This window comes from Echiichthys vipera (genome assembly GCF_963691815.1).
Source record: "Echiichthys vipera genome assembly, chromosome: 12".
Lineage (NCBI taxonomy): Eukaryota > Metazoa > Chordata > Actinopteri > Perciformes > Trachinidae > Echiichthys > Echiichthys vipera.
In genome coordinates, this window is record NC_139837.1 from 12,184,410 (window position 1) to 12,199,421 (window position 15,012).

The 15,012-nt window shown below is 40.7% G+C and overlaps 1 protein-coding gene across 1 annotated transcript in view; it reads left to right on the top strand.

Moving 5' to 3' along the window:
- Positions 1-219: 219 nt before the first annotated feature.
- pacrg (PARK2 co-regulated) overlaps positions 220-15,012 on the top strand; it is a gene marked incomplete at both ends in the record, with an annotated part of 134,527 nt that continues 119,734 nt past the window's right edge. The window contains one exon of the mRNA XM_083924576.1: positions 220-273. Within this exon, the coding sequence (XP_083780702.1) occupies positions 220-273 (54 nt within the window). The remainder of the gene's footprint in view (positions 274-15,012) is intronic.

Sequence of the window (15,012 nt, forward strand, 5' to 3'; positions counted from 1 at the left end):
TTTTTCAGCAGTGCCCTGGAATTTCTATGGTAACAAGAAACAAACGTCTCCGCAGCAACCACCAGACCAAAGCGTCTCTGAAGTTGCCTAGCAACCACTACAAAAAAACACAACGGGCGTCACGTTTTGAGAGCCACACAAGTATTAACGTAGATATTAACGTTAGTTTGCAACAGTGATAAACATTTTCCTGTTTGGATTCGCCTCATTTCCACAGGGATGGAGCTAAAGACTCGAGGCTTCACTGTGAAGGCCACAATGAAGAACTCTGTGGTGAGTGGAGACATTTGACGCTGTCAACGTTAGCTTTAGCGGTGTTTTAAGTTGGACCGAAACAGCTAACGCGATAGCCAATTTAGCTAACGTATGGCACATGTCATAGCCTAACTTGTCAAACATGATGTGATATTTTGGATTGCATATAACGCTAATTAATTCCAAACTCAGTTTATCACACCCTTCCGCATTATTTTTAAACTTGAATTAACAGAGTTCTCTCTTGATATGTTGTGTGTCTGTTGTTTGAAACATCTCAGACAAGAGTCGCTTATTATTAGTGTGCTATAACGGTGCTTTGTGTGGTAGGTTACATGACAGCCTGGCTCATATAGCGTCATATAAATGGGCTCTGTGTTTTATATCTATGGTCTTTAGTCCCACATGCTGCCATTAGTGTGACACCACAATATAAGTTGGGTTAACGTGACAAATGACATCTTTAAGAAGTGAAAACAGTGGAATCTTGTTTTTGATTCAAATTTTCAAATCATAATAATATCATCATAGTATCATACTTTTCAGATCGTTTTAGTCTGTGTGTGTATACAATGGAGAAAAACTTTAATACAGCAAATTAAACCATAAACCATATTATTACCTTACCTTCTTCAGCAAGAGTGAGTGAACAGACCAGGGCCGTAATCACTAATTTAATATTGGGGGGGTTTAATATTTGCCCTCTGCAAGCCAACCCTGATTTGTGGTCTGGGGACAATTCCCCCAGGATAAATGTTTAGCAACTTGACAACTAATCTGGCCTTAGGTTGGAGTTAAGTTGGAGTTAGGTTGGAGCCAAGTTGGAGTTAGGTTGGAGCCATCAAGACAGTTTTATGTGTAGGGATGCTATATCGTGTTATTGTAGAGATTTGGTGTTATATTGATCAGTATTAGTTGTTAGAAGAGCCATTTTAATGATAATTATATCCAGCTACGGAAAAAGACGGAAAAGTCGGAGGTTAGAACGGAAGTACAAAGAGGCGTTGCTATAGAGATTGTCTCACCTCGTCTCACTGGTGTGAATTGGCAGATTTCAGAACGTTGCAGCCCTGCACGTGGCAAGTAGTTGCAAGTAGTTGCAAGTAGTTGCAAGTTTCAACTCGTCTCGTTGTGAATCGTTGGTCTGAACTGGGCTCAACTCTTTTAGTGAGACGAGCTTGGTGGGGATATGAGAAGTCTAAAATTAGCCAATAACTTTTATAGGCTAAAATGGCATTTTTTGGAACCCATTCCAAAGCTATGATGCAATAATTTGACACTATGAAACTCAGAAACCATAGGCTAAGAAAAATGCAAATGACTTTTTTTTCTTTTTCAATATCTTGGAGATAACGCATTAACACAAAAAGGGAATGTTTTATAGATTAACAAACTTGTGGGGTAGTTGAAGTTGTATGCAACATGATTTGACCATACTTTTACAAGCTTAGAGTTGTCTTATTTGTTTTCCGAGCAATTAAAACTTTTCTTGTGTTCTATATAAACTATTGTGCACTTATTTTTGTACTGGTGCCCTTTATCTCGGACAAACACTTGCTGGTCATTATTTCTCTTGCAGTGACGTCCCCATTATGAACCTCCAGTGTAGTTAAACTGTGTCGGAGGAGATGACTAATTTCCAAAGACAGTCATGTCGGGGTTTCCTCTCCTCTCATTTACCACAAATGAAGATGGATCAGTAAAGTGTAATAGGTCTGTATAGCAGAGGACATCAGTCTCTATTGATTAACTGTATTGATTGGTTTTGTGCAGCCAAAAAAACGATTATTATTAGAAATCTGGACTAGTTGTATCTGGGGAGGGTCTTTTGTTGCTGTATCTTTAAAGTCATTATTAGAAGTTACAGGTAAAAAAAAAATATTATTATTTTACAAAAAATCGGCTATATCATGATGTATATCGTTGTCGGGATGGGCCTAGTGTTAATTATCTTCTTTCCTACTGTTGATATTGTAGCCTACTCTTCTCTTGTTTTGTCATCAGAATGATGATCTTGCTTCAGTTCGTGTGAGGAGGAGACTTATGTTGTGCTTTGTTCTGTGTTATTGAAATCCTCATATACTTCTTGCTTTTCATTCTCATTTGGCACTTTTACACTGATGCAGTTGTGGCTGGTGGGCAACAAAGCATGTCAAAGATAGTCATATTGCCTGAATTGACAGACTGAGGGATTCTTTTACTCTCACTTGCCTGATCTCTCAGGCAATTATCTCCAACCTATTGTTTTTCCAGAGACAACAACCAAGCTCATCATTAAAATCTCTTTCTTTAAGGGTGAAAATGAAGACAGGTGTCTTACAGCATATAAGACATTTTTATTTTCTACTATATTTCCTACATGCAACTTGTCATTGTCTTTGTTGTTTTTTTGTCAGGTACAGTACTGTATATGGTAAAGCCCTCTCCTTATTCAGGAAGTTGCAAAAATACATTATATTTAGATTTTTGTTGTTGTTGTTGACAGTTTTGATTTGGTTCATGGTAAAACGAGAGCACTTCAAGTTGAGGCATCCGTGGTCAGCGATAATTCAATGAATCTGAGGAAAGTGTCAGTTTAATATTTGCTGTCAGCAATCCCCCGGCTTTCACTTCTATATATTTTCTACTTCTAAAATGTTGACTGTCCAGTGTTGGGTACTTTTATGGAAACAATTTAACTAGGGTTCCCTCTCTGATCCTCTAAGGTTTTTGCAGCTATTGCCTTTTTATGTTCACCCTGCACTTAAAGGAATCTGGCGCTTGTGATAAATACGGAAGAGCTACACAAAACAGTAAATACCTGAAATTGAAACTGCAGCTCTATTTTTTTCTACGGCAGGGCCTGCCTTAACATACAAAAGAGGCAGTCAGAGGGCTATCATTGACTTCCTCCTTCTTTGAAGGTCATAAACAAATCTCCTGTCAAGAGCCTTCACAAGGAAGGCTCCTGCAAAGCCCTTTAATATTCACCATCTCCCCAAAGGATCTGCTACGTTGGGAACATGAATGATACACCCACACTACCATACCACTGGCTAAATCCTCAACAAAAACCATTACATTTTTCAGAGGCTTGCTTGTGTCTGTTGCCTCCTGGTTTTTTTTTCTCCCCTGTGGTGACTGACATATCGCTCCAGAGAGGGCTTTGCGGAGAGCTGTGATTTGTAGGTAACGACAAGGCCATTTCAAGCCCCGAAAGGGTATGGAGACTTGAAGCATAGGCTTATTATGCTTTAAAGTATTTGTGGTCATAGAAATTGAATCAATAGCACAGGACCCTGAAACTCCCCATTTTTTCTCTCGTGATTCATCCCCAAGCACTTAAAGAGAAAAAAAAGATGCACAGTACATCCTGGTGGGAGGTCATCACCTTCATGTTTCAGACAGAGAGGAGAACAAAGCTGTTATTTTCTGTGTCAGAGGCTTATTCCAGCTTGGTGACAAAAAAACAAAACAAGAGAGCGCAAACACCTGCATAGTGTTGTGACATGAATGGACATGAATGCAGTTGACAAAGAAAAGTAAAGAAGATATAGATTTTTTTGAGTTTTGAGGAATGGGTCAGTGATATGGATAAAATTGCTTTTCATAGTGTAATCATATGAAAATATATGTTCATAGCCAATCCAACGGGTTAGATACTTGTCAAATCAAGATATTTCAAATACTAGGCCTACTTCATACTTCAACACCGCCTTTCATAATGACTTGTCATAACACTTTCCATTCCATCTAACTTGTCTTAGTAACCCATGTAATTGAGCCAGCATACACAATATTAGAGCCCTGACAGGGCACCTAAATGAAATGCAGTCATCATTAGTGCTATTGATTACATCTGTGCCTTTCATACCATGACATGTGAAAAAGCCTGTACAAAAAGAGATATTGTATAGCTATCACTGTATTAACGGTTTGACAGATTTGTATATCTCCCATTATACATATATTGTCATATCGCCAAAAACAAGTATGCAGTGCATTTGGCTTATTTCTAGCCTGATAACCATGTTTTGTTTTGCCCTTATCAATCACTAGGAAGTGACATAATTGTCCCGCAGATAAAATATTCATTTGACACAGACTTAGTGTATTAGAGTATTTCCCTAATTCAACTGTCAACACCTTGTATAGTTGTACTGTTAGCATCTTTGCTTGTCACATTTTGGCCATGTGATTAATTTTTCTAGGTGACTAGCTATTAAGTTCTTAGTCATTCTATCTGAAAAACAGAAAACCGTCCGTATATTGCACAGCACCAGACCTATTTGAATCGCTGAACAAAGATGTGGTGGTGATTCAGAGGTGTGGAACCACGCTAACTTATTCCATCTCTCCGTTTAAACACTAAGTAAAAAACATTTGGTCAATAACTATTGAGCTCACTTGGGATCAGTCACTTAAATAGGGTACAATTGATTCATAGACCTCTGAAGATGTGAAATATGTGACCTTAGATTATCATCATGCCCTGTAATTGATTTTTGTAGTCTGTAATTTGTTGGATGTTTGCCTTTAACACATCCTGTAACATTTTTATGTACTGCTTTTGCGCTTTAACAAAGGCCGTCTCTGAGGATATTTTCAAAGCCAGTGTCATGAAGCCGTTTGTCCGAGGAAATGCTCTTGATGAAAAGACATGAAAGAAAGGACTAAGGCTCTAAATGTCTCCACACTCTCCCGTGTCCTCCACTACATATAGTACACAACACGCAGGCGAGAACATGGACTTATGCTCTTTAAGGCAGTGCATTGCACAGTTCATCTGAGAGGGCAAATCGACACAAACTACACCTGAACCCAACCTCAACTTTCATGTGGTGATGGCCTGCAGATTGCTAAGCTGAAAGACTGCTTTTATGCCATGCACACCTCATTTACTGTTTGCTCGACCTCTGGGATAAAAATTGAGCTGGCAAACACCGTCTCCAATTATGCTGCAACCCCCTTTTCCCCCTTTTCCCTCCAGCCGTACCGTCATCCCTGGCTCACCTCACTAACCCCAGGGGACAGATGGAGACTCCATGCTAGCAAACGTGACCTCCATATCTCATTCCTTTCCTCCCCTACAGCATCATCATTATATACCTGAGCAGATGTCTCAGCCTTCTATGATGCCCCCTCTCTGTCTTTATCTCTCTGTCGTTCTCTTTCTCTCTCTGTATTTATCTCTCTCTTTCTTTCTCCGCCGAACCTTCATTCAATCAGGCAGGTCTCTGAAGATGAAAACATTTTACACTGAGAAACAGTGGGTCACTAGACAATTACTGTACACAATACTGGCGCTTAATTAAATTTGCAGTATAATAAGAGTAAATAAAAAGAACTTAATAATAAGAGGGAACTCAACACACTGTTGATGCATTTTAATGTTGAATTCATTTGTATTTTATTGTAGTCATTTTGCCTTTTAGATGTCATGTTTAGAAATGTGCGGATTCTACATCTCTAAACATGACATCAGCTATTTGCCTTTGGCGTTCTAACTGCGGTATGTCATCTTAATAAATTAAGCCATCTGAACAAATTAAACAAGTGACAGTTCAGAATTGATCCTTGATTAGGGTTTAAATGAGTCGAGAATTTCAGTGCAACCTGATTAAATTTAATCTCACTTTAAATTGCAATATAAACCTAGTTAAAATGCTGTCTCAAATTGGATTTGGTTTAAAATTAATCCGGATTTGAAAGTTTGTCTAATTGTCTGATGTGTAAAGCTTGATTTTAAATGATTAAATAATTTCTTCCATCCACAGAAATCATAACAAACAGTGCATGAACACAGCAAAGATAAAAAGGCTGCAAGTTTGAGATAGAGAGACACCCATTGCCAGTTATATGGATAGCTGGCAGTTGTTGGCCAAGATTGAACCGTTGAAAGCCTTTATGGAGATTAATCTTTCTATTTATTATTTTCACTCGCATTCAGAATCATTCTTCCCCATCGCTCCAAACACATTTACCTGACATAGGAACTCATAATGTGCCCAGCGTGATACATAAATCGGCCATGAAGCTGTGTAGGGTGTTTTGTGACTGTGTCGTGTTTGGAGCATGCAAGTAAAGGCAAATTGAGCAAGTTTCCGCTGTTGCTGTAGATTTCCTCACCTGTCTGCTTGGCTGCCTCACTTGAACTGCCCCATGGAAGTGTTTTCTAAACCAGCGGTGCTTGTAGACACACACACACGAAAACTATTTTTCTGCATCCTTCCCTCTGCTCCCGCATGCTCGTCTTATCAGCACCAGGAGCATGTTGTCCATCCCGGTAAGCAGCTGGGTTATTGGAGAAAGAATTGAGTCATGGTAAAAAAAAAAGGTGAAATTGGCAATGGGCTCTGGAGGCCTCCTGGCGTTTCCATTACTATCGATCAACCACGGCGCCTAAAGGCCTTGAGTTGACGGAATATTGGCTGACTTGGAAATACTGCAGTTTACCCCGTAACTTTTAACTTAGTTGACCTTAGCTGCTAGCTCCTTACTTTAAAAGCAATGGAAAAAGACTGACCCAAAGAGAAGCACATTTTCAGTATTATTTAACGATATCTTTTTATCCATGAAATGTTGTTGATTTAAAAATGACCAGTGGAGAATAAAGCCCTGTCAAGTTATAAAAACTTAAAAGCTATCTACTATAAACCCAGGTGTGGTGTTTTTGAGGGGCTGGGCGATATGATGATGTACAGTATATCCTCCAAAAAATATAAAAATGTCGAAATGTCGAAAAGCCAGCGGACAAACTGCGTTAAGGCAATATTTACATAATTTGGATGATGCTTTACGCTCTAATGCTTGTTCAGTTTGCAGTAAATTTCTTAATAAAAAGAGAAAATACTCAGTACTTTTCATTTTTCAAGTAGTATAAAAGATATGCTTTACCATGTGGTTGTTTCATATAGACCAGGGCTCCAGACTAACTTTTTTCACTAGGAGCACTGTGGCCCCCAACCTTTAATTATAGGAGAAATTTTGGAGCACAGCCAGAAATTTTTAGGAGCACACACTGTAAATCAATAATAGATGCAGAAATTACGGGGTGGGGCTGCCCCGCGCCTGTCAACATGCAGGCACTGCTCCACAGGGCAAGATAAGAAGCGCTGGGATGACCGTCACTCGCTCATCTCACAGAACAGATACGTTTCCATTTTCTTAAGTCGATCGACTATTTATTGAATAACCAGAAAACAAGCTACATCGTGATCATTTTAAAATATGACATGACCTGTATCAGGATAGAAGATTTTGGCCATATCGCCCAGTCCCAATTCATATTGAAAATCTACATTCCAACTTGGGATGATTTTTGTATAACTTACAAGAAGTTGACGATATGCTTGATGCTCTTCTCACCAGGTATCAGATAGATTAGGTTTTAATTGATTGCATATCTGAAGTGCGTGACTGATGAAATGTCTGTGACCTTTGCCGTGGTTGAGGAAAACAACACCTGGAAACGTCCGTCAGATATAGAGGAGTACTTCCACAGCATTCTGTCATGGCCTTGTAGGAAGTGCTTGGCTGATTATGACTATTATGTTTGCTTTCCTCAGCTCGGTTGACAATTACACTGGCCTCTGTGTTTGTTATGTTCTCCTTCAAGCCCTTGTAGCTTGCATTCTAATTAGATGGCTTTTTATGGAGAATGTTTATTGCTCCTTGCAGGGCCTCTATTTTCCGCTCTAGAGTTAATTAGCCCTTTGTCATGTGATAAGCGGTGCAGAGGACATCCAGACCCATGCCTCTTCTATGAGCAGTGTCCTTCTCGTCTCAAAAGCGAGAATGCAGAGTTGGCTTGTTTTCACGTCTCAGTCGCATTAAAAGCACAGATGAAATGAGGACATACTGTAAATTATATGTTGCTATATTAAACATAATTTCTCACATTTCTTTCGTCCATCACTCACCAAGTTTTCTGTAAATGATTAGGAATTACCATATAATCGAATTGCTTAATATGTTGTCAGCTAATGCTGTGTTATCCAGCTTTTACAGGCTTGGTGACAGTAAGTCAGAAAAGTGATGACTTTATAGAACAACTTTCAAGCTTACAGTATTTTCCCTAATTTCACTGATATCTTGCAAGACTGTTTTACCTATAGAACTATAGAATGCAAAAGTATTATTTTAGCAGCCTATTTGTCATATAGGGATAAGGGCTTTTCATTGCTTTACATTCTAATGTGTTTGCAAACAGCATCAGAATCATGTATGTTATGTTTACAACCTAGGCTGAATTCCATTGAGACTTCTGTATGCCCATTATATCATGTATTAATATTATGTTCTATATCATATTTACATATATGTGTTGGTTAGTTTGTTGAGACAATTTGACTGTATTTTTGTCCTGACAAACACTGCTAATTGGCTTTCAAGCTGCTCTCACCCCTTTTGTAGCTGTGTTTTTTTATTTTTTATTGTATTGACTTTATTCAGTTACTTCCAAGTTAAGTCAGATTTCATCAAGTGTTTACATTATGTTGTGTACCCCATTATTGTGGCTTTTGTCTGTATGTGAATGTTCCTTACACGTGACACATACTGCCCTAATGTCCATACTCTGGACGACTAAACCTAAACCTAAATGAGGCTACGCATAAGTGTATTAAACTGACAGGACATTAGCCCATTATTCACCCATCCTCCATCATTATCATCCCTCAGGCTGACTTGTCCTTGCTAGAGGGGAATAGGCGGCCCTTCTTAGTATAGGCACATGCACTCCAGGGTCACATGTGGCAGCTCACATACTGCCTACATCAACATAATAAGAACCAGTCACAGAAAAATCAATGAATCCGACAAACACTGTTGTTCCAATCCGGTAATGTCAAATGGTGCCCCCCCCCCCCCCCCTCAAACACACACATACACTTTGAAATTCTTTTAAAATCACCCTCAATGCAATAACATTGGCCTGACCTTTTGATTTTGCTGACCGGTGCAGATACCAAAATGGGCTGTACTGTACTGTATGTCTGTAATCCCTCAAGGACAATGAGAAAATCCGCCATGCATTTAGTGATACATAGCTAATTTAACCTTGTCATAAACATCAGAAACGAAGCATTTTGTAAAACAAAAGAATACTTATTAGGGGGAATATAGGGATGGGAGAGCAGAGCAAGCATGCACTAGTTCCACCATATTGCAAACTGAATGCAATTCAAAAAAACGCAGCAGCCAACTTGATAGATGCTGCTCCGGGGCTTCTGTGTTCTTCACCCGGTGCCAAGAAAGTAAACCTGCAAACCCTTAGAGACTTGAAGTAGTTTGTACGCTCCCTTCAGAATTCCACTGAGGATTACTCTGCTATTTAGCTCATGCCTTGCATCCAGCTGAGTCAAAGTGCTCCCAGTCGAAGGTACGCTGGAGGCAACAGCTCTGCTGCAGCAAGCTGGAGAAGACAGGGAAAGGAAAGGGCTGGAGGGCAAAAGTACTCTGATGCTGTCAGAAATGATCCACATTACGGCCTGACACCTCTCCGCTCTGGCCACCTCTGCTCATTACTCTCGCCATTCGGAAACACCAAGCAAATTCCACTAACAAGTGTTTGACCAATGCGGCATGCTGTGGCAGAGGGAGACAAGCAACCTGTTCATGTCTCATTTTCTCTCTCTCACTCTCTCTCTCTGCCTCTCGCTACCTCTCTTTTTCGCTTCTACTTTTTTCTCTCTCTCCCTCCTGCTCCCTTAAGACGGAGGAGAACAAAAGGAGAGGCAAAAGAAAAGCAATATAACCTCTTGGCCCTTATCTGCGGAGCACACTAGAGCATGTCTGTCCTCAGACGCAGCTTTGCCTGTCCTTTGAAGGCCTTCATCTCCCTTTGATTTCAGCCAAATGGTTCAGCACAGTGACAGATGCTCAACTTCCCATCCGTCTCTCTGACACCCATCACTTTAGAGTTGTCGAATCTAACTGACTTTGTTTGGACTGTCTGTCTGGCTGTCTGAATAAGGTTGTGACACGGATGCTGATGTGAGTGCTAATGTAAGAGATTGTGATTTAGAGCTTTCTTTGAAACGGATCAAAGAAAACTTTCCGCCTCTTTTTTTTTTAAAGGTTGTCTGTATTGTCTTGGCCGTATTTTTCATTACCATTTTAGGCATTTAATTGATGCTCTGATACCGAGTGATTTAATGATGAGTAGAAGGGTCATCATCACATTACCTTGACAACATTCCTCCGAGATGGGCCACGAAAAGACATAAAAATTCAAGCCAAGGAGAGTCGTAGAAAGCAGCCTTTTTATGAGAGGAAATTAGGGTGAGTGGAGGGGAAAGATATTGGAGAGCGTATATGATTCAGGAGGGAGAGGATGACGTACCACACATCTTAAATAGATGAGTGTTCATTTTATGATTAAAGATGAAAGGTATTTTGCTGCTCAGGCTGAACTTGGGAGGTCATATTTAATTCTTGCCAAAAATCAGTAAAAACAGTAATACACTCTTCTACAATCTTTTCTTTGATGTGTGGTGTTTCGAGATCTTTTTGCAAAGCTATAGGTTAATCATTGGTGTTTGATGGTAAGACTAAAGACTCACTGTGTCTGTTTTTGTAGCAAGCACCTTATTCACTGATGCTCATTCACGCAGCCTTGATTTATGCTTATCATCAAAGGTGTGGGAGGAGGCGGTGGCACAGAAAGACTCATGCTAATAGCCTAGACACCTGTTTCACTGTCAGAGAATCGGCAGCCTGCAATGCAGAGCCAGAAGTGTAGACGCAGTTTGGGATTGGATAGATGGATGAATAAATTAATGGATTATAGAAGCAAGAATTAATAAAACTGAAGTAGATCTGTATGACTTTCGTAGTATCTGCTCTCTGAATAACAGCCAGGGTCGGTTGGCACAAAGTGCCTCGGGCATGCTTTGACTCTGTTTGTTTGTTTGTGTGACTGTACACATGTGTGTCTTTGTGTAAGTGCTTCCCCGTAGCTTAGCCAAAAAGTGTCACCTCTGTCTGAGAGAGCTGCTCCAGGAAGCACAGTGTGAGATTTGGATTGTCTGAGAAGTTGTGAGTTTCCAAAGCATCTTTTTTGTCCCTCTCTGTTTTTTTGTCTCTGGGGCCGATCCAAAAGGTGGACTATCATTCAGAGCGTTATCCTCACAGGAGGTCTCAATAACAGACCTCTGTTGCATATATAACACACCGTTTCCCGTAACAACCTCTGCTGGGAGTCCCTTTCCCCCTCTTAGTCTGTGGCGTAAACAACTTTTGGATGAAGAAGCATTTTTCTATTACAATTCAAGTAAGTAAAGGAAATTGAGAAGATAAAGTTTGTGTGTGTGCAGTTCAGTTTGGCAGGCTTTGTGTGTTGCCCAAACAGCCTTCAGTGTGCTCCCCATTTAATTCATGTAAAGGTCAAATTCCAGACCATGCCAGGCTTTGGTCTCTGCATGGTGTCTCTTTAAACAAACCTTACAGGCAGCAAGACTGATTTCCCGGAATAGAAAGTCACACCGGGCATGTGATAAGACCAAGGGCCTGGGGTTCATTTTGCAATACATACTAATCACCTAGATAATGTTCTTCACTGTTAAACAATATTCCCCTATCAGAGGTAGAACCTGTATCCTTTGCCATGTGCAGTCTGCTTATCTCCCAATGCCTCCCTCCACTCCTCAGGGATCAGTCAGTGCCGGGATCCCTGTGACAGTAGAGAATGTGTGCGTGGCTGTGGGGTGGTGTGATGTGACGCTGTATACTGACCTGCCCTCTCATCTCTCATCTGTGCGGCTGTCTGTCTGTGGTTGTGTGGCGAAATCGATGGCCTGCTGCTGCTCTGGGTGTATCCTTCTCCTATTCCTCCCCCTGTGGGCCTATTGCTGCCAAATCAAAACTTCCCACAACTCCCAGATGCTTCCTCACTAAGTCACAGCCACATTCACCTGCTTCACTGTCTCGCTATCTACTCATCATCTCACCTAGTTCCAGCCTGCTCACACATACCAGCATCTCCCTGTCTGGATGTTTATTTCGATGAATGCCTCCTTATCTGCTCTGTTGACTGTCTCCTTGTCTGCAGAACAAACTGAACTGTAGGTTTCAGCTTTTGGATGAGTCATGCAGCTATTCTGAGCTATGGCCAGCACCCCATAACCGCTCTAAAACAAAGAGTGTTGACTTCAGAGACATTAATATTCTTTGAGGTCATTTTCAGTCTGCCATAAATTAAATGCCGTTTATGACGATGTTTATTGACAAGATGCTACTTATTTGGTGAATAATATTGGGAGGACAGTTAAATTCTTCTTTCTCAGCAGCAGAAGTGGCAACTGCAGCAGGTCAGGGCTATAGTTTTCCTTCTGTGTCTCATTAATTTCATGGCCCAGCGCAGTGTGTTGATACCGTCTAGCTATAAAGACAAAGCATTGGTTCAGTGCATGCGCCGCGCTCTTAACAACCAGGACTAAAAAGTGTGCTTCGTTCTCTTAAGTGGCAAACAGGTATACTGTATAAACAGTCATATACATGCATACAAAAAAAATAACATACAGAAATTGCACAAATTAAAGCATTTACACGCATTATATTGTGGTAAACAAATCTAATCAACATGTAAAATTTCAAACAAGTGACCAACTGAACTGAATTTATTAGTCAATCAGTTGATAAATTCACATAGTGCTGAGAGATATGAACAATGTAATCACTATATTTTTAAGATCCTGGCTGTTTCAAGGTACATCACAGTATTTTTCTGTTTCAGTGATTAACGCTACTGTCAGGAGTACATATCGTCGTTGTCTGGCAGAAACCCCCGATCTCCATATTTTCGTCTTTTTTTCTTCATGAATCAGTGCTATTGCTCATTTTTTACGTCCGTGTGTGGGCTTTTAGAAAGTTTTAACCAATGAAAAGTATTAAAAATGATTGGTTTTGGACATACAGTACAAGGTTTCTGATCGAGAGCAACAATTTGTTTGGCGATGCACAGTAATTCTGTAAATGTACAATTATTAGTGTACAAATTGTTGTGTTCCATGTTGTTTTGCTACTACAACTGCTTGTAAGAAGAGTATGCAGTTAATAGGGGTTTCCTATAAATATACTCACAATGAGCCCTGACTGTAGAGGTCTATATGGCGAGCAATATTATATTATTATATTATTTTGCTGCTTATGGAAGAGTTACAGCAATTTTTTATGGTGGTATATGCATATTAATATTATACGGGGAAATGAAAACTGGTGTACTGGCCCAGTGCAACAACACTCCACGACCAATGATATGGGTTTAACACAACCTGCGCATGTATGGTGTACTATACGTGTGTGTTTACATGGTTTGTATCAGTGTAGATGCACACTGCAAGTGCATCTTGGCTTTGGTTCTGACTTATGTGAGTCAAGCAATGTGCAAATTTTAACTTTAGCCTGCATGTGGTTTCCCGTTCACTTGACAAGTAGTAAGAGTTGCTATATTCTGCCTTTGCCGTGCATGCTGATTCACTCTGAGCCATCATCTCAACTGTGGTTTGGTGATATGAATCAGCCAATAGGGCTCTGTAAGCACACGGCTGCCCTGCTGCCTGGCTGATAAGTGGGCCACACAGAGAAGATGGAAAATACTCAGGGCATTCTCGCTCCCCCTCTCTCCCTCATTCTGTCTTGCACACTCTTTTTTCCCCTCACAAAGAGCCTCTTTCACTTACTCTCCTCCCCTCACACTCCTACCTCAAACTCTTTCTTTCACACCCTGTTAACGTCTCCCTGTGCCTATGCTGTTCTTTTAAGTGATGGGGTTAAACTAGAGGAGACAGAAAACAGCAGGGCGCTCTTCTCTGCTCGAAGCTTCTTTTTGAAGTTCTTCTTTAAAGTTATCCCTCTTGCCCACAGTTCAATAGTAGGTGGCTGTCACCTGTTTTATCCATGTGTCTTTGTAGTGACACGGGGCGTATAGTGTCGTCTTTGCCTAGCAGTGTCGTCATTTTTCATTACAAACATCCCTGCCCTTGTACCTGAGCGCGCAGTACAGTTGATTCAAAAGCCTCTGACACAGTGACAATAGTAAAGCACACCTCTATGGTCCTGTGAGCGCTGAACAAAAGACTCTGTTACCTTTCATCAGTCTGTGGTTTTTCCCATCCAGTGAGAGCTCTTTACTCATTTGTTCTCATCCGACCTTGTCTCTCACAACAGGGCTAATTTCTGCACATAATGAAACTCCCTTGCAGACTGATTGCACTTCTTGCTGTTTGGTCATGAGAAATTAATGGAGTGCTGCACAAATATTGCAGATGTATTCTCAAAGGAATCAGCCTCCCACCGGTCTGTGTTTTGACTTGCAGAGGGAATAATAAGCAAGCAAAAATATCCTGTTGAATAATTGTTTGACCATATACGCAGAGATTCCCTTACAGCTTAAATAAAAGTTTTGTGTCTTAATTTAAATGCAGATAGAGAATAAGCACACATCTCTAACCCAGCAATTATCCCTCTTGGTCTGCGGACAGGCAGCAGGCTAGGCTACGGCGGGAGATGCCCTGTAAATAAAGAGAGCTAATTTTGTTCCCTGTGGCAGCGATTTGCAAGCTGACCTTATCAGGAGAGCCTCAGCCTGTCTAGTCCATCCTCTGTGACTCACCTACCCTGCTCGCTCCCTCAGGAAAGGCGGCCTTCTGTACGGAGCTTGATTTCAATAACCTCTCAATCGAGGACAGCAGTGAAATGAATAGGGAGGGCAAGCAAGAGGGTGCCTACCCCGTTTGCTGCCTCAGTAAACAGATGATGCAATGCACCTATGTGCGG